This window comes from Melopsittacus undulatus, chromosome 4 (assembly GCF_012275295.1).
Source record: "Melopsittacus undulatus isolate bMelUnd1 chromosome 4, bMelUnd1.mat.Z, whole genome shotgun sequence".
NCBI lineage: Eukaryota > Metazoa > Chordata > Aves > Psittaciformes > Psittaculidae > Melopsittacus > Melopsittacus undulatus.
In genome coordinates this window covers 33,462,745-33,482,696 of record NC_047530.1, presented here as the reverse complement: position 1 = coordinate 33,482,696, position 19,952 = coordinate 33,462,745, and the positions used below count along the sequence as shown (strand labels likewise).

The following is a 19,952-nucleotide window of genomic DNA, read 5'->3' as shown; positions in this document are numbered from 1 at the left end:
AACTGCAGCCAGTCAAAATTTGACAAGAATAGAAGTGACATTGAAAACTCCACTTCAAAACTATGCATTTTTATAAAGCACTTCTTAGCACAATTCTTTTTTTTTCTTTTTAAATACACCCTTTCTGAGTTTGTGTTCTATTATAATTTGATCACAAAAATGCAACTCTCTAGTAATTACTGCAATGTTTTTTCTTTCAAGTGTACCTATTGAAATGGTTTTTTTTTACCTGCTGTATAACAGGTGCTTGTACTCCACCAGGCTGCATTTGTGGTATGACCTGCTGCTGTAGAACAACTGGCTGCTGTGGTTGAATGATATACTGAGCTCCATTTGCAGTTCTAACTACTTGGAGGATCTGGCCTGTAATAAAATAAATGTCAAACTAATCAACTGTAGAAATCACTTTTAGAATGATCATAATTTAGAAGCGTGTTTCCTGGAAGAACACCAGTGATAAGGAGAGTATTTACATTTCACTTTCATCAGTGAAAAGATACTGTGCTGTAGCAGCTGTGTCTGAAACACATACAGTTGTTTAACATCTGAATAGGATCATGAGGTATGCAATCTAAAAATAAATTCACATATGCAAGCCAAAATCTAATCCAAATCTAACGCATCTAAGACTCAGATTCCTTTGGAAATAACTCCCATGTCTGTAAAGGAAGCGCTAAAATACATTTCAACATTAGTTTTTCACATTTCTGATCAGAAAAATGTAGGAGGAGAAGCAATTAAATAATACTGAATTTGACACATTTCCTTCAAAGACTTCATTTTAGTTCTTGCTCTCCCTCCACAGCAAAATGTCAAGCCCTGTTTACTGAAATAACTAAAGTATATCTGAAAGAAGAGTCTACCCTAGTCCCTTATTTAAGAAAACGAACAATAAATATTTGTAACTGATGAGAAAAAATTATGATCATAACAAAAGTAACAAATGAGAGCCACAGATTATTCTATGCCATGACACAGATGTGCTTCCTTAAAAATTGAAAAGATGTTGATTTCTAGAACAGCTACACATATAGATTTTATTTCAACTGTATATAAACATTCAAATGTTTAAAGCAGGGAGATTAAGTCCCAGGTGATTCTGAGCAGACTAGATTAATCACACTCGCCTGCCTTCTTGTTTCATGCACTTCTCTAAAAAGTGGGGAAAACTTGCACAAAATCTAACCCAGACCACACTTAGGTCAGAACCACAAGGTTCATAAGTCTACCAAGTCAATAAGCTAAAGAGTCCAAGACTCTAGTGGAGAGACTGCACTGCCTTCTGAGCACGGATTCCCAGGTTCTGCTTTTTAACAATACATAACAGGGTGTAAAACCGTAATTTTTCCCTCCCAAGCACCCTCAAAACCATTGATCTGAATGTTACAACAGTTACCTGAATTTGTAAGGATCTGCTGAACAGGAGTAACACCAGCAGGGAGAGCCAATGTAGCTGCAGTGGCTGCAGCACTCTGTAATACAAGAACAGCTTTTTAAAGCACAGACATTATTGCCGGTGTTTCATCTCACTACATGCTGCCTGAAAAGACATACCTTTTTAGTGCTGTTTACAGTGTTTGCATACAAGTTATCTGCAAGCTCAGGTTTTTTTCCCTCCTCTGCCAAGTACTTTAACAGAGTACAACACTGCACTGCTCATGTGGCAATTTTACTTACACTTTTGTAAAGCAGCTAAAGGTATGCCTAGAAATCTGAAAAAACATACAATACTGACGCAGTGAGCATGTTCCTGTCTGGTTTTCACATGGAGCAGTAATCAGGTCTGCACTTTTCTTCATTCTGTAAATGATCTGCATTTCACATACCACATAACACAGCTCTTTTCATTGAATATATGCATACAGTGTACTGACTGTTCACAGAATGACTATTTTTTTGCTCTGAAGACAGCTAGATAGAAGAGAAAGCTGAAGACTCTCAGTAGGTAGCAATTTGAACTGAAAAGGAAACTGAATACCAACACAATTATGGGAACTCCAAATACAAAAATCTGCATTAAGTCCTTAACTCACAGAGTGAGACAGATTTCTCCATTTCAAGGGCCTAACTTCAACTGCCTATCAAAAAGCCTCCATTTCCCTACTATAAAGGAACCAGGGCTGCTCCCTCTTTGTTACAGAAAGGATGTAAATATTTTATTACAGATTACACACTTCCTCTTTATAAGACATATGAACTTCCTGTATTGGCTGGTTAGCATAGTAGTTACAACTGCCAAAATCAGAGATCACTAAACAAACTGAAAAGTGCTTGTCTGCATCCTCATGTCCTAGACAAAGTCAGATGAATAAACTCTCAATACTCTCTGCCTTCCGTAAGATTCAAGCTCTGTCAGATCCATTCTTTAATACCATCTTGAATGTTTCTAAAAAAATCACACATAATAATTCCAAATTGATCCTGTAACTATTTACTGAACAGTAGTCTTCTGTGGTATACAATTCATCTATGTTTTGACAGCAGCAGAGTTTTAAAATAAGGCATAATCATTTTTCCAATGCCCATCAGTAAGATCTAACTGAATAAGGTAGTTGGGACTTGGGAAGTTACAAGTCACATTGAAATCACTGTAAAACATGTAAGGAAAAGGTAGATGTCAATGTGCTCACAGGCTCTGGGTTAAATCATGCTACGCAAATAACAAAGTTCAGGTTCTTTTCTATGGTAAGGACAGCAGGTAAGGGAGAAGTGAAGCTAAGCACCTGTTGCAGCTTTGACTAATCATTAAAAAGTTTCATGTGTTTTTACCATTAAAGTAGTAAGAATATAATGTAAGAATTCCAGTCTTAATACACATATTTAACTTGTATTAGCTGTTGTCTTAATCACATTACAATTTTTTTAAATTAAGCCAGGGCATTTAAAGCAGGATAAGATAACCAAAATAAACCCCTAGGGATAGAAACTGCAAGAAAGGGATGAATGATGACACTGCTACTATAAAAATTAGTGAATCAAATTAACATGACAAGATTGATGTGAACTGCTAAATAATCTCTATTTGATACAAGATTATGTTTCAGAGTAGTTAATGATTCTTCCAACATCTAGCCAATACAATATGCTTGCACTAGTTAATAGTGTTATGTTGGTAGATGATGAGCACATCAACATGCAGATTCATACCCAAAGTACTCCAAATTATGTTTAATAAAAAAAAATAGGTTAAACACATTTAAAGCAGAGGGTCAAGGTAACTCTTAGATCTGTTATCAAATCTGAAGACCTAGGTTACTGTTCCTGGATTGTCAGTGCTGCAGTAAAACTCAGAAAGATGGCAGTCAGCTATGTAAATGTGGCCTAAATTACTTTTAAGCACTGATGACTAATACCAGACTTGATGTTTACTATTTAATCAAAACAACTTACATAATGACAGTGTATGTGCATAAAAACTTCTGCGTTTCTTACCATGCCTGATGCATTCATGTGCGGTATAAGCTTGGAATCTGGCACGATAACTTGCTGCTGAGCTGCTAGAAACAAAAAATAGCATTTCATGAAAACGATGCAGTCTGTCCAAAATAACATCAAAGCCAGAATAACTTAGAAAGAATATCACCCATACATCAGCCAAGCTTTGTAACAGCTACTGAGCAGTCTCTGCTCTTCACAGAATCATAGAATAGTTAGGGATGGAAAGGACTTAAGACCATCTAGTTCTAATTCCCCTGCCATGGGCAGGGACACCCTGCACTAAACCACGTCATGCAAGACTCCATCCAAACTGGCATTGAATGAAGAGATGAAGCATTCACAACTTCCTTGGGCAACCCACTCCAGTGCCTCATCACCCTCACAGTAACAAACTTCTTTATATGTAACCTAAACTCTTGGTAACTTCAACGAGGGAAGACACTTGAGAGCAGATAAGGATAACTGCCCTACTCTAAGTATTGGTCTAATCTGAAGCAAGCATCCACATCAAGTTGACATAAGCATCACCATGAACTATTCTAGAAAAAATGTATTCCAAATGAACAACAGTTCAAGAAATATCTGGGAATAAGGCACTTGAGACATTAACAGACTGGCTACATATTTAAACACACATTATGGCTCAGAAGTCCTTGCTCTGGAGGAATGAACAGTACCATGTGTGGAAGAAGGGGCTGCTGTATGCAGAACCCCTGTCAATTCATACAATTAAGGCAGCATTGTGCACAAGGAAGCACAGCAGGACTATTAAGTTTTACTCTGAAGACAGTATACAGCAGCAGCTCTGAGAAGCTGGCTATTCTGGCTTCACAGATCTTATTTGAAGGGCTTCAGTTACTTATTCAAACCTCAAGTAAAGCAATATTTAAAACATATTTCTGAAAGTAAAGGTAGTAGTGGAATGTTGATAAACTTACTGACATCCAGTATCACAGTTCTCCAAAAGCATCAATTCACAGTGGCTAATTATTAAAATTGACTTAAGCAAGATGAATATGCTAACAGAATGCAGCAGTTAGCCTGAGTTACATCTAGTCAGCATAATCTTATGATCTTAATAGTCTTTCTAATGTAGCAGAAGCAGATGAAGTATAATCAACCACCTGCTCCACCCAGAAAAAACACAAAATAGTTTTGATGTGCTAAATGAAATAGATAGCTTAACTATACAAACAACCTGTTGACGACCCAGAACTGCAAAAGCATCCTAGTATGTGGAACAAGCAGGTTACCAGTGCTAATACAGTGGCAGCAAACTGGAAAATGACAGAACAATTTGAACAAACTAATCATCAATAAGGTATTTGCCATCCAATCCTATAAAGCAAGGACACTTAAGAATACTGAGTTTCTGGAACAGATTTGGGGGAAGGAAGGCCCACAGCCCTGCACCAAGACCTAAAGCTATCTCTCCAACTTTCAGAAAATCCAGGGAGGGCAAAAGAGCCCCAGGACATCTTGTGATCCTGTGCCAGGACCACACATAGGACAACAGGAATCACTTTGCCAATTGTCCTGATCTCTCTCTAGGACTGCAACAGGTCATGCAAAGAACTACTACACCATCTCCCCCATGGAACAGAGAAGTCAAGTAATTCAGAAAATTGCATGCCTGTGATTAAAGGGTTTTGATATTAATTTCATTTAGCCTTTAGCCTCCACACTGTCATTTGGACACAAGCCACAACACGGGGCAACAATAAATCAGTTTTAAGTGTATTACTACAGGCAGGATCTTTTCTGCCCTAAGACACAAATGGGAAGACATGGACCTCCGTGTTAGCAGAATCACAGCTGTTCCACTAAGGCGCCACTAGAGGCCTTGGTGAGCAGACTTTCCCAGTTATGCTGACTAATTCAACCCTAAACACTCGGATTATTTGAAGCCACACATATTTACGACTCTTACTCTCAAAATTAGTCGAAACTGAGATACGTCCAGCCAAAATACAAAGTACTATAAGAAAGGCAGAAAGGGAAAAAACACCCAAACAACTCAAGCACCAAACAAAAAAATAACCAAATAAAAAATCCGTACTCCAACAACAGCTTGTCACACTAGCTCTCTTCCCTTTTGAATATACGGTGGTTGGGGTTTGGGGTAGAGAGAGACAGCTGAGGAACCAGATCATAGCTATCGTTTGTACCTATAACAACAAAGGTTCTGATCCATGTGATCTGATAAAAAGATTGAAGTCTGTGCCTACCACAGATAAATATTTTAAGCCACAATTTTAGTAGCACACTGGAAACTCAAGCATTTTGTAGGCAGCAGATTTGTTTACACAGCATATATGCAGTAAAATCCAGCAGTATTCATCTTAGTTTTCAAATGAAATAGTAACTAGTAAAAATGTCTCCCTTAAACTAATGTATCCCTTAAACTAATGGAGAACACATATGGCAATGATTATAAGAAACAATACTGTTATGGCTAGCTAAAATATACTTACATGGTACACAATCTTCCAAGACCACAAAACCACCCAGCCATTATGCTTTTTACTCAAAACTTTTTCTAGCAGGAAAAGCCATCTTCCAAACAGACTCTTATACAAGTATTTTTCATGTCCCAGCATCCACTTACACTAAACAATATGAGGGCTTTAAACTAATTTGCTCCTAATCACACACCTCAGGACTAAATTGTCAACTGCGTATGTGTACCAGCTTGAAATTACAGAGCTGCTAACAACTCTTTGACAAAATCTGGAAGTCATGCACTCTGAGAATATAAGTGACATAGTAAAGACCAAAAGAAAAATTTAGCTTTTCCAAAATCTTCTGAAGAATACAGCTAACACATATACCAAGCTGTTATCACCAAGCCAGCTCTCTTGACCCACTAAACAGATGCAAGTACAAAGTCAACATCAAAACACAGTTATCCATCAGATAAACATCCTGTCCTAGATTTAGAACATACTAAGGAGTTGGTCTAACTTGACAGCCTTTTGCCAGAGAAGTTAGAGAAAAGTCTGACCTTGCTGAGATGCTGGAATAAGGACCTGCTGGGGCTGAGACTGCTGCTGCACAGTCTGCTGTGGCTGAGGTTGCGTGTGATGATGGTGGTGATGATGCTGTTGTTGCTGCTGCTGTTGCTGCTGTTGCACCTGCAACAAAAGTTGCTGTTCTTCTGAATGGAAGCCATCTACAGCCTTGGACTGCATCAATTTGTTCTCCCACAGCTAGTTTGGAAAAGGAAAGAGAAATCTCCATGTATCATTTTTACTCAACAGGATTTTTAACAATATAAAGACAGTATTCCAAGACTGAATTTTCACAGTTCATCTTGTGCGGCCTACTTACACCAAAAAGCCCTCAGGAAAATACAGACTGAAGAAAAAGCTCCAGACAGGTAATGTTTTAGGAAGAGGAACCAGATATCCCATAAGAATTGTCAGTCCAAGCTTAAGTTTTAACATTCTTTATTTATAGAACTGCGGAAGATTTGTAATAGCCCTAACAGAAGCATGAATAGAGATAGACAGGTAATTTTAAAGTAGCCTTCAAGTTTTCATTTCTCTACCTTCTCGCTTTCTTACCTCTTAAATCACAAAAACAATTCTTTATGTTCGTATTCTTTCCTCAAGCCATTTCGTCTCGGAACTCCTCAATAAAAGCTGCTCAAAGACTATTGCCTTACAACACAATTCAACAGAAACTAGCAGCATACCTAATACGTCTGTATAAGCATTTACATAGTTTCTATCACAGTATCAAATTCAGCTTCTCCAGCCCTTCAGTTCTTGGTATCAGCTGACATGTCTTCAAAGAAAAGCAGCTCTTATAAACAGACAGCAACACAAGTATTCCGTAATACAACAGAGTCAAAAAGACTACAAGCAAACAGGGCTCCTGTCATGGTTTAAGCCCAGCTGGTAACTCAGAACTATGAAGCCTCTCGTTCACTCCCTCCAGCTTCTTTTCCCCCCCTGCTCCTGGAGGGATGGGGAGGAGAATCAAAGAATGTAACTCCCATGGGTTGATCAGTAACTAAGGTATAACACAAAACCACTACTGCTACCATCAATAATAATAATGATAAGGGGAATGACAAGGGGAGAGAACACAACCACTCACCACCTGCCGACCGATACCCAGCTCGACCTGAGCAGTGATCTAGCGCTTCTGGGTAACTGCCCCCAGTTTATATACTGGGCATGATGTGCTGTGGTATGGAATACCCCTTTGGCTGGTTTGGGTCACGTGTCCTGCCTCTACTTCCTCCTGAGTTCTCTTCCTCCCTAGCAGTGCATGAGACTCAGAAAGTCCTTGGTCAGAGTAAACATAACTTAGCAACAACTAAAACAAGTGTTATTAGCATTGTTCCCAGGCTGAAAGTCAAAAACAAAGCACTGCACCAGCTACTAAGGATAAAAATGACTGCTACTGCTGAACCCAGGACAGCTCCCTAAGCCTTCCTCTTCAATACATTGCTTCCTTCTTGGCTCTTCCCTCATTCAACCTGTTCTGACATCATTTGCAAAACACATCGGTGACACAGACACCACAATGCTTTTTTTACAGTGCTCACTTCATTATCACCCAAGCAAGAGCACAGTTTCATGGGAAAATTCTTTTATCTGTTTCTGTCTAGTCAAATTCAACATTAATTTTCCACTCCATCCATTTTTTAATACTTCAAAAATACTGAGAGCACAGGACATCCTGCTTTCTGATGAAGTCCTTATTCAACAACTGAGATAAGTGGGCACCCAATTTCCCAGCTTCCTTTCACTTTATTTCTTCCCCTTTTCTTTTTTCTTCCTTTTCTCTTGCTTTTTGAAGGGTTTCTTTTACTCAGGAAGAACATGAAGAAAGCCATAGGAGACCCATTACAGCTCAGTTCAACATCCTCCCTTTCTTTTAAATACTTGATAACAGCTCAAACCCACTGTATGCAAAAAAATTCTGAATCTGGGATTTTTGGAAAAGCATGATGCACACAGTGCAATTTTTTATGTACCACCCTCCAGAAACAATACTTTTGCAAGCCACAAACCATACATGCAAAAATCTGACAATGCAACTCCCCTTCTTCAGAAAGGCAAAAACCTCAAGCAGAGCATGCATTTTATTTTACCTGTAGAGAAACCTTAAGAATTGTCTGCCTGGAAAGTAAGATGTATTCTCTGCCCCTCCCCTCTTTTTTTTTTTTTAAGATACAACATACTGGGGACACAAAAAACACTGAATTTGGATGCCTGCTGTTAGTTTATATCTAAAGTTCAACATGACAGGAAAAATAAACAAGGTGAGCAGATCTCCTTATAGAGCAGTGTAGTTCAAATTATACAGGGCTATGGATATGCCGATTAATGCAATGCTCCACTAACTAAAAATTAATATTTTTTTCTGTGCACAACAGTAGCAGAGCCAAAAAAACAACTGCTGCATCCGTCTATTAAAAAAACCTTTTAAGTTGCAACTTACTGTTTTGAGTTCCATAAGAACTTGTTCATCCACTCCTTCATCCAGGAAAACTTCTCTGACATCATTGATGACGTCTTCAATTACAGACCTGTACAACTTAGGCTTAAAAAAAAAGTAACTGATCAGAATTGTTTTGACAGAAACTTATCACTGTAACATTAAAATAAGATTTCCCCCCACAAAAAAAAAACCTCTGAAAACTCTATTACAAAATACACTGCACGTTTCTGAGTAACTAAAATATCCAAGGAGGCATAAATCAGCAAGAATAGCTCAAATGAGGTGGAAAAGGTAAGGGAATGTTTGCTACCTTTCATGACATAACTACAGCATGAGTTTTCAAGCCCTGAGAAGTATAACTCAAAACAGAGAAAAGGAGATTGTTTTCCACCCAATTTGTTACCTGTTCACCAATGTACATACTGAATGTTCAAAAATATTCGCGTGTGTGCAAAATATTAATCTCAAAAAATGTTAAAAACTCAAAAAGATATTAGACAAATACAAACAGAAAATTGTTAGTGCTTGCTAGCTCAACAGGAACTATGTATGACTCAGAATGATCTCAAGCTGAATAACACTGAAGGCTCAAAAAACTGGAAGTATTCATGTGAATGTCCTATTCTTCCTTCGGCATCTGCTTGCAGAACTATCGAAGAAACTATATAGGGCTAGACAGACTTCTGTTTTCCATCAGTACTTACATTTTTAGATTAGAAATTTTTCAGAGAGACTACTCTATTATGTGGATTTTAGGCCTAAACTGTCAATGGTGAATTGAATTGTCAGTTCACTTAAGGTTGCCAAGAAAAACTGGAGTTTCCACTCCCAAAGATACTCAAAAGCCATCTGGACATGGTTCTGGGCAACCAACTCTAGGTGGCCCTGCTTAAACACAGATGTTGCAAGATGACCTCCAGAGGTCCCTTCCAACCTCAACCATTCTGTGAATTTTAAAATGCAGGTACAGTTCTAAGAAGAGAATATACATACTTAACTTGATCAGCTAAAGCACAAAATTTAATTCACAGGACCAGAAGATAATAGCTCTATACTTTTCAAACACTACGGCTTGGACCTCTCTCACACATGTGACCCTCAACAGTATTTTGGTTGGGTTTAAATATCCATGCTATCTAACTGCAAGCTAAGAACTGATAAGCTAAGAAAGCGTGGGCTTGACGATCAGGTAGTGAGGTGGATCAAGAACTGGTTGAAAGGAAGAAGGCAGAGAGTTGTGGTCAGTGGCACAGAATCTAGCTGGAGGTCTGTGACTAGTGGAGTCCCTCAGGGGTGGGTGCTGGGACCAGTGCTGTTTAATATTTTCATCAACAACCTGGATGAGGGAACTGAGTGTACCCTCAGCAAGTTCACTGATGACACTAAACTGGGAGGAGCGGCTGACACACCAGAAGGCTGTGTTGCCATTCAGCAAGACCTGGACAGGCTGGGGAGTTGGGTGGGGAGAAACTTGATGAAATTCAACAAGGGCAAGTGTAGAGTCTTGCATCTGGAGAAGAATAACCCCATGTACCAGTACAGGTTGGGGGTTGACCTGCTGGAAAGGAGTGAAGGGGAAAGGGACCTGGGGGTCCTGGTGGATAGGAGGATGACCATGAGCCAGCAGTGTGCCCTTGTGGCCAAGAAGGCAAATGGCATCCTAGGATGCATTAGAAAGGGTGTGGTCAGTAGGGCAAGAGAGGTTCTCCTCCCCCTCTACTCTGCCTTGGTGAGGCCACATCTGGAACATTGCATCCAGTTCTGGGCCCCTCAGTTCAAGAAGGACAGGGAATTGCTTGAAAGAGTCCAGCACAGAGCCACAAAGATGATTAAGGGAGTGGAACACCTCCCTTATGAGGAGAGGCTGAGGGAGCTGGGTCTCTTTAGCTTGGAGAAGAGGAGACTGAGGGGTGACCTCATCAGTGTTTACAAATATGTAAAGGGCGGGTGTCAGGATGATGAAGCTAGGCTTTTTTCAGTGATATCCAGTGATAGGACAAGGGGCAATGGGTGTAAACTGGAGCATGGGAGGTTCCACGTTAACATCAGGAAGAACTTCTTTACTGTAAGAGTGACAGAGCACTGGAACAGGTTGCCCAGGGAGGTTGTGAAGTCTCCTACATTGGAGATATTCAAGGCCTGCCTGGACGAGTTCCTGTTTGATGTACTCTAGGTTACCCTGCTCTTGCAGGGGGGTTGGACTGGATGATCTTTTGAGGTCCCTTCCAACCCTCGGGATTCTGTGATTCTGTGCAAGGCAGCACTATAAGCTCTAAAATAGGGTTGATGAACCTGCAGCCTGTGAACCATATATATCTCACTAACCAAAACTGTTGCTTGGGAAGGGGGTAGGCCATTTTCATTTGAAAGTAGCTACAACTTTCTGTAAGCTGATCTCTTCCTCTACAAAGTTCCGTAACTTCCTTAAGGAGTAAATCCCAAATGCCACACAGAAGATAGGTTGTCTATATGCAAAACAATCACTCTGTGCTTGTGTAGTAGGTTTGACACCCCAGGAAGGCTGTGCCTCCAATACACACATAGAAGCCCTCCACCAAGCACATGCTGGAACTACAGCAGTGCTGGAACTATGCAGATTTACTGCACACACTTGAAACATTTATTTTATGCATACACAGTTGCCCGATGCATCCCAAAAGTGTTGAATTTGCTACATATATTCTAAAGATTATATTGCACATTAGGGAAATTGTTATGTCCGTGTTATGGAATAATGGAGTGGGAATAACATCACATGATGTACTAGTCGGGGAAAAAGCTGAGTGGCCAATAAGCACAAAAAAAAAGTTGATTATCTTTGGGTTAAAATGGTAAAAAAAAACCCAACCAAAAAAAAAGCCAACCACAACAATAACAAAACAACATAAAGGAATGCATTCATATTAGACGGGGAGAAATTAACCTATTTGGAAGTCTGGAACTAACAACTAAGCAGTCTGATGGCTGCATAATGCATTATGTTCTTAGAATTTAAAACAAACTGGAACTGGGGCACAGTCAAGTGACTTTTCTTAAAAAAAACCCAAACAAACATTAATAACAAACAACAAAAGCCCAATGGGAAAAAAAAAAAGAACAGTAAGAATAAACAACCAGTAACAACCACTCTGCCTTACTGACCCCACATCAGTATTTTGGCAAGGGAGATGCTATCAGCAACCTATTTTTTTTTCTTCATTTTATATTTCATCAGTTTGCCACTTTTCAGCTTTAAAACATGCTGCTGCAAATCAAGCAACTGAAGTGTCAAAATTCATCCTGCTGTTACTTGTCACAAAAAAAAATCTAGCCCTAAGCAACAGTAAGTTTGCCATCTTTGAAAATTACGCTTACAGTACCTATGTTCAAAACTTAACTTCTTCAAAAGAAACAAAACATGCCAGACTACTTGCATACCTTTTGGTTTCAAAACAATACAGAAGGCTCACGTTATCTAGGCTTCAAGTACAGAATTAATTATGTTTATAGAGACATTTAAAGCAGACTTTCAAAGCCTGTTTGAGTGCTATCATTTTAAATCTGCATAGTCACTTAAAAATACCAAGCATCATTAACAAGATTATTTTTCCGCTTGGATTTAATTCATAGCAGATGCAAAAAGACATTTTACTTAATTATATTAAGTCCTATTATTTATCTAATGAAACAAATCACATAAAGCTGAAACAATTCAACTAGCACAGAAATGCTACTTAAACTATTCCATATATTGCTCCTTATTGTATCAAAAGCATCTGCTGCTTAATGCCAAAACCACATTCTGCAAATAAACATGCTTAACCTCTGGCATGTGATTTACTTTATTTCAGTCAAGAGAACTACCTGCATGTCTGAAATTACAACCAAAATTCCTGCAGGATGGAGACTGCATTTTCTCCTTCAATCTTCCTTTCTTTAAATCCTCTATTAGGTCCACTTTCCTAACAAAGCAGATTTTACACAAGCAGACTCTAAGAATTTCCCCCAGCAGTTACTTTCTCCTGTCTCCATAGTCAGGCATTGTCATGTTTATTCATTACAAAGCCTCCTCAGTCTATAAAGCCATAGGAAAAAATATCAACATTCATGTTGGTATTCATACAAGTAACTGACCCTACAGTCCAACAGTCTGTTTGGGAATGTTTCATTCTTTTCCTGCTTAGTCAGGAAAAAAACCTCCAAATTTAAGCAGCTGGATGCTGGTTTCCAGTGTCCAGCATTAGTGTAGCATGAGAGCAGAAAGACAGGTTAAGAGCCCAGATGTTCATTCTGCCATTGACACAGCATCCTTTTGCACAACTTCCAACAGCCTGAGCAAGCAGCTAAGCCCCCCAAAGTGGTGCAGTGACCCTAGTGCAGTGCTTAACAAACCCACCAGCAGTTTGCACATGCATGTGTCTCTCCATATGAGCCACACAGTGCACTGTATATAAAGATGGGTCAGAATTTTTGGATACTGTTCTAATCACGCAGTATCCCAATATATGATACAGTACAGTCATGGCTGTATACTTAGAAAGGAGGGAGCAGAGAAGAAAACATCTACACCCTTAAAATGAAACAGTGTCTGATTTTACCTATACATGTTTATACAATACTCAGAAAAATCCTGTCCGGTTGAAAATATTCCCTTGTGTGCACTCCTACTGAACATTCAGCCCAGGTGGATGCAACACCTTTCACAGAGCGAGCAGCAATGCCTTTGAGAGCCATCCATAGTGGAATTCTGAAAAATATCACAGGATGTCCTTTTCCTACTTCAACAGAGGTGAATTCAGTAACATTACAAAACAGCCCTGAGCCCAGGTCTTGAAAAGGAAGCACACTGTACGGTTTTAGATATGCACTAAATGTTGGGTTTAAGCATTATTTATATGACATTCAAGCTGTTTATACAAACCACCTAATACTGGAGTTGAATGACAAAATTATTTTCATATATTGCTTATTCAAAAAATAAGCATGGTAACACAATTACTGAACAGGTCTGAAGATGGGACAGCAGGTGAGTTAAGCTTTCCAATAAACTTCTGCATTCAGTCAGCAAACGCAATGAGAACATAATGGAAACTTTAAAGATTGCTATTAAAATAATCATGCTTTCATCTGGTTTATATTAAAGTGCCTCCCTCATAAAAAGTACATGGCTGTAAATTTCAGGCTCTTTTAAGAGCAAAATACTCAAATCACTCTTCAATAAACACTATTCCAAACACTTACTATAGATTAAAGACAACAATTAAAATTCCTGATTTATTAGATACAACCACAAACACATAGAAAAGATCTGAAATCTAGTACTTCCCCCTCTGGGAACATAAGGAAATGATTATATTTCACTTTCTCCGTATATCTTGTAAAGAAAATGCAGAGTATGGTGAGACTGCTACACATGCACACGCTCCAAATCCAAGGAGCAACCAGCAAGCTATTTTAAGAAATGCCACATGCCTTTGGGGGCTTACACTTCCTACACTACTCCAGTTCAAGACTACAAAAACTGCATCTCTTTGTAATTATTATCACAACACTTGGGATTTCAGCAGTTTGGGTTTCCAATAACCAACACATTATGGAGAGATATACCATGGCATGCTTTGTGCACTTGACAGTAGTTTGTCTCTGGTTGCTTCTGCAGTTATCCCTGAAATATTGCTAATCATTCTCCTATCTGTGCAGTTAAAGATGGAAATTAGCTACATGACTGGTAGAGGAGCACACTGTAAAGTTTTAGTCACAATTACATCAAAGATGTGCATAATAAGACTGTAAGCACTAAAATATTTATATCTTGCCATGAACTTTCACAAGTAAATTACCTTTCTCACCTACAGAATGCTATACTGCATATAGCCTAACATCTTAAATTTATCCTTTATTAGGAAAAACAGATTTCTAACAATTCAGACTTGATCAGATGCTGACGTGGTACTGGTGTCACATTAGGCTCAAAGTCTAGCTTCCTAAAGTTATCACCTGGTTGCAGTATTTCAAAATATTCCTATTCATCTTTGGTAACCCTAAGGTAAACACTGTGATCCTTGCTATGGAATGAAACTTGAATGTGACAAAGTAGACCACACACAATTGCATGGTTTTACTACTTAATTTAAAATCAAACTAACGCACACCTACTAGTTGAAGCAGGTTTCATTTAAGCTTGGCTTTTGCTATTCCAAACTCAATGTTCAAACAGACACCTTCCAAGAGAACTTTACAGAAGTTATGACAGCACAGAAATACAGCCAAGAGAAAGCAAGTCCTAGTAAATTGCTGAATAGAAGATATTTACAATACTCTGTAGATTATTCAAGATATTTTGCTTAGTACTAACTTGGCCAAAAACGAAAAGCAAGCACTTCAGTTTAGTGTACGAAAACAGATCCTTTTCTTGTAATAAAAAAAAAATAAAGCCAGAGATTTATAAACAAAAGGACATCTAACAGATTCAGATCACACACATTCAACATGCATCCTACTGAGTAACTGCCTTGCATAATGGCTGACTACTTTCCTAACATGTCCTGCTAAAAACGTGATAAAGTAGCAAAGCAGCGCTGCTACTTTGGAATCGTATGACCCTAACTCACAGGCAGGTCTCCAAAATTTCAGATTTGGAAAAGAAAACTATGCTACTTTACACTTTTTTTAATACTGTTTTGCAGAATACCAAATACTGCAGGTAAATTAAATACTAGTGAAAATTCTAAAACCCTTGCCCTGCCTGGACTGCAATAAAAATATTTGTACACTTTAGTCACCAGAAACGCACAGAAATCATTGAGTATTATCTGCGGCCCCTGACCCACAGACTGAACTTTAATATTAAATATTACTTATAAGGCAACAACTGTAGTCAGACCTTGGCAAAGCGCCATAAAGTAAGGACCACATCTCTCCTCGATGCGCTGAGTAAGGACCGTTTAAATCTTTTTCCCACCCAGCAAAAAAAAAAACAAACCCAAAAAAACAATTCGGACAGCTTATGGGGGCACTGGTACGTGTACTACAGTATGCTGGGGACAAAGAACAGAAAACAGAAACACGCACAAAAAAAAAAAAAGACGTAAAAACGGCAAACCGTTTCAAACGCACGAGAGGGTGAAAACTGTCTTTGTGCAATGCATAAAAGCAAAGAAAAGCTCATTTACACCGGCCAGGGCAGGCAGAAAGCATCACCCCTCCGCAAGCCGGTGGCGACGGAGACGGGCGGCGCAGATGGAAGGGAAACCCGGCGAGAGCCCGGCCGGGATGCGAGGGACCGGCCGCCCATCTCTCTGCCTCCGTCGCGGACGCATGCACCTCCCAACCCGCGCTCCGCGGTTCGCTCCCTATTTAAAGGCTGATGTGGTGTTTAAATGGAGAGGCGGTGACGTGGGGCTGGAAAGCACCTTCCCATCCGAGCAGAGTCTATATTAGAGAGCGGCAAAGCTCTATATAAACAGGGCAGCCACAGGGAGGAGGAACACAAGGAGCAGGGAGGCAGGAAGGCAGGGGAAGCCATGATGGATCTGAGAGCCACAGACAAGGGGGCCGAGCCCGCCGCCAGGACGCCGGGTTTGTCTCCTCCAGCGCTTCGGGGCGGGGGTCGCGGCCGGGGGCGCGCCAGGGGGAGCGGAGTGCGGCGGCCGTGGCCGGAGCCCGCGCAGGGCTGTGTGACTGCTTGTTGCAAACCTCCGTGAGCACAAGTGCAGCAGAGAGCCACCCGCCACGGTGCAGAAAGCACGAGAACGGAATGGCGAAGGGGATTTTTTTTTCTCTTTTTTTAAATAAATACTGCCTCGCTCCTTGACGGGGGAAAGTTGAGGGCTTTCGATCCGGCTGGGTTGGGATAAGTGCTTTACAACCATCGTCTCCTTCTTACAAAGCAACATAAAATGGCTCCAGCGGAGCCCGGGCGGGCTTCACCAACACCACAAAACCGAAACCTGGCTCGGGCGCCCCTTCCCCTCGCCTCGGGACAGCGGCGGAGCGGGCAGCAGCGCCCGCGCTCTCCCGCCGCCCGCTCCGGCGTTCACCCCTTCCGCTGGCGGCTCCCTCCGGCGGCAGCGCCGGCGCCCCCCGCCCTGCCCCTCCCTCCCCAACGGACCCCCGGCCCGCGGGCGGCGGCCCGGCCCTGGCCTCCCCCACGGGGCCGCCCTGCCGCCCCCGAGCCGCCGCCCCGCGCCCCCGCCGCCCCTAGCCCGCCACCCCCGGCTCCGCTCTCTCCCTTCCGCCGAGGCGGCCGGCGCAGAGCGCCACAAGTTGTCTCGCCGCCGCGGGGGCGAGGCTGCTCCGCGCCCCCCCCGGAGCCCCTTCCCGCCTGGGGCCGGGACCGCTCGAGGCGGGCGGGCGGCGGGAGGGAAGGGAGTGCGGGGGAGGGGGGCGGCGGGCCCGGCTGGCCACACCGGCCACCTCCGCCCGCGCTGCCCCCGGGGCCCCCCTCGCCCCCCGACCCGGTCCTTACCACGGGGTTTGTGTTAGTCGAGCTCGCCATGTCCCGAGCCCCCCGGGACGCCCCCAACCGCGGGGGGGGAGTCGCCCCTAAAACAATAAACCTGCCTGGCTGCGTCCCCCCCAGAGCCCGCGCGTCCCCGGCTCACGGGCTGCCCCGCGGCCTGCCCGGCCTCTCTCGCCGGCCTTGGGGCTGCAGCCGCCGCCGCCAGCCGCCCGCTCTGCCCGCTTCGCCCCTTTATATAGCGAGAGCTGAGCAGCTGCGCGAGCGGCCAGGGCGAGAGGGGGACGCGGGCGGGGGGAAGGGAGGGGGGCGAGGCACCGCGAGAGCTGCGTGCGAGACCTATCTTCGCAAGGAGTCGTCACGTGAGGTGCCCGCCCCGCCGCCATGACACCTACCGAGGCGGAAGTAGTGCTGCTGAATCTTCGCGGGCAGCTCTAGCGAGGCGGAAGTGCCTGGCACCGCCCCGCCCCGCCTCTTCTTTGCTTGGTGCCACAGCCCCCGCTGGGGGTCTTTCAATTCGCTGCCGCCGCCAAGCTGAGCTTGAGAGCTGGTGGTGGCTGTGGCGGCTGTGGGAGGGCAGGTCAAGGGTATCGCAGGGGGAGATAGTAACTCGCTCCGGCTCAGTCCCTGCGATCTCCTTGCTCCACGGCAGTCGAAACCTGCAGCCATCTGCTTCAGGACAGAAATGTCTCTTCCTGGCCTACAAGAAGGGGGTGTTAAGCCCTGCCTGGCCCGGTGAGCGGTGGTGCCTTCTCTCACATCTGTCTTCATCGCGTTTGTCTATGGCAGCCTGTGAGTGGCATGTAATACAGAAGTATCTTTTCAACCATTATTCCATTAAAGTTAATTTAAACACCGTCACTTTCACTCAGCCCTTAGCACTACTTTTGAATTCCACTTATCCCTTAGATCTCCACCATTAAGTCACTTGGGCAAGTTCCTCTCAAGCATAAGTGACAATATTGAATTCTGACTGGGTATATACGCAAGGTACATATCTTCAACACATAATGTGGTGCAGACTACAGTTGTGTTACCTTCAGCCAGCAGTCCAACCTGTTAATGAGCCCAAGTAACAAGTTCAGGAATTCCTGCCTGGTACCTTTTGGCAGGAAGGATTTGTTAGTGGGTAGAGGAGACCTGTCTCTGCCATTTCTCCAAATCCTTAATTTCATCAGGAACAAACAATCCCCTTCTGAAGTTCAGACTTTGTAGAGGGTTGTGACTGGTTTGCCATGGGCCAGCTAACAAAGCCACTGTTCACTGTGAATGCTGATGGACCCCCAGATGACAAATCTATAAAGTTCAGCAGACTACAGAAGTCTTACCCAGAAGGTAAGTCCTGTGTACATAGCCCTGTCACAGTTTCTTGGATATTAATATCAAGTTACAATGCAGCACTGCAAACCCCAAGTGCCTCTAAACAATATTGTTGCAAACAAAATAAAGCCTTCACAAGAAATGCCCCATTGAGTCAGACTAATGGTCCATCTAATTCATGGCAATTTGGCTGCTGCTTAGGGAGACAGAGCAAGTTAGTTGCTTGGTAGAGTCTGTTAAATTTGATTTTCCCCAGCATGACAACTGTCTGCTGTATCAATTTTAGGGGTTTCTACTTAATTCAGCTTTTTTTTTTTTTTTAGGCTGGAATGATGTACATGTTTGGTATAGAATCATAGCATCATTTAGATTAAACCTTAAAGTTCATCTAGTTCCAACCCACTACCACATGGGACACCATATGCAGGGGTGTAGTGACACCCTGTTGCTCAAAGCTCCATCCAACCTTGAAAATTTCTAGGAACTGGCCATCCACATATTCTCAGAGCAACCTGTGCCAGTGTCTCACCACCCTTACAGTAAAGAATACTTTCCTGATATCTAATCTAAATTGACCTGTCACTACATGCCTTTATAAAAAGTCCCTTTCCAGCTTCCTTGTAGGCCCCTTTAGGTACTGGAAGGCTGCTGTAAGGAATTCTGAAGCCTTTTCTTCTCCAGGTTGAACAAGCCAAACTCTCAGCCTGTCTTCATGAGAGGTGCTCCAGCCCTCTGATCATCTTCGTGACCCTCCTCTGGAACTCATTCAAGCAGGTCCACATCCTTCTTGTGTTAGGGGTCTCAGAGCTGATCACAGTACTACAGGTGGGGTCTCATGTGAGCAGAATAGAGGGGGAGAATCACCTCCCTTGACCTGGGAGTCACACTTCATTTGATACAGCCCAGGATATGGTTGCACATTGTCAGGTCATGCTGAGCTTCTTGTCAACTAACGCCCTCAACTCTTTATGCCCAGGGCTGCTCTCAATCCCTTTTCCACCAAGCATGTAGTTGTGCTTGGGATTTCCCCAACCCAGGTGTATGACCTTGCCCTTGGCCTTGTCGAATTTAATGAAACTTCATGAGGTTTGCATGGGCACACCTCTCAAGCCTGTCCAGGTCTCAGATGTTTGACACAACAAATCATCTTTTAGAGCCCACACTTTGTGCTCAGAGGCACAAGATCTACATTGAATGTCTTCAATGATTCTGTCCTGTTAGTACCAGAAGCATCCCTTGATTGTCATCAGCAGAGCAAGCTACTTACTGCTAACTGCATGAGTAGCTTGCTAAGTTAATA

General features: G+C 42.4%; 1 protein-coding gene across 2 annotated transcripts in view; it reads right to left on the bottom strand.

The window, feature by feature from the left end:
- GTF2A1 (general transcription factor IIA subunit 1) overlaps positions 1-17,624 on the bottom strand; it is a 28,200-nt gene extending 10,576 nt beyond the window's left edge. The window contains exons 1-6 of one of the 2 annotated variants that reach the window (XM_034062618.1): positions 17,342-17,624; positions 8,896-8,997; positions 6,443-6,647; positions 3,433-3,497; positions 1,397-1,472; positions 230-363 (exon numbers count right to left, since the gene is read on the bottom strand). In XM_034062618.1, coding sequence (XP_033918509.1) covers positions 230-363; positions 1,397-1,472; positions 3,433-3,497; positions 6,443-6,647; positions 8,896-8,997; positions 17,342-17,371 — 612 coding nt within the window. In that variant the 5' untranslated portion in view covers positions 17,372-17,624. The remainder of the gene's footprint in view (positions 1-229; positions 364-1,396; positions 1,473-3,432; positions 3,498-6,442; positions 6,648-8,895; positions 8,998-17,341) is intronic. The other variant, XM_034062619.1, reaches the window with a different exon arrangement.
- Positions 17,625-19,952: the final 2,328 nt, after the last annotated feature.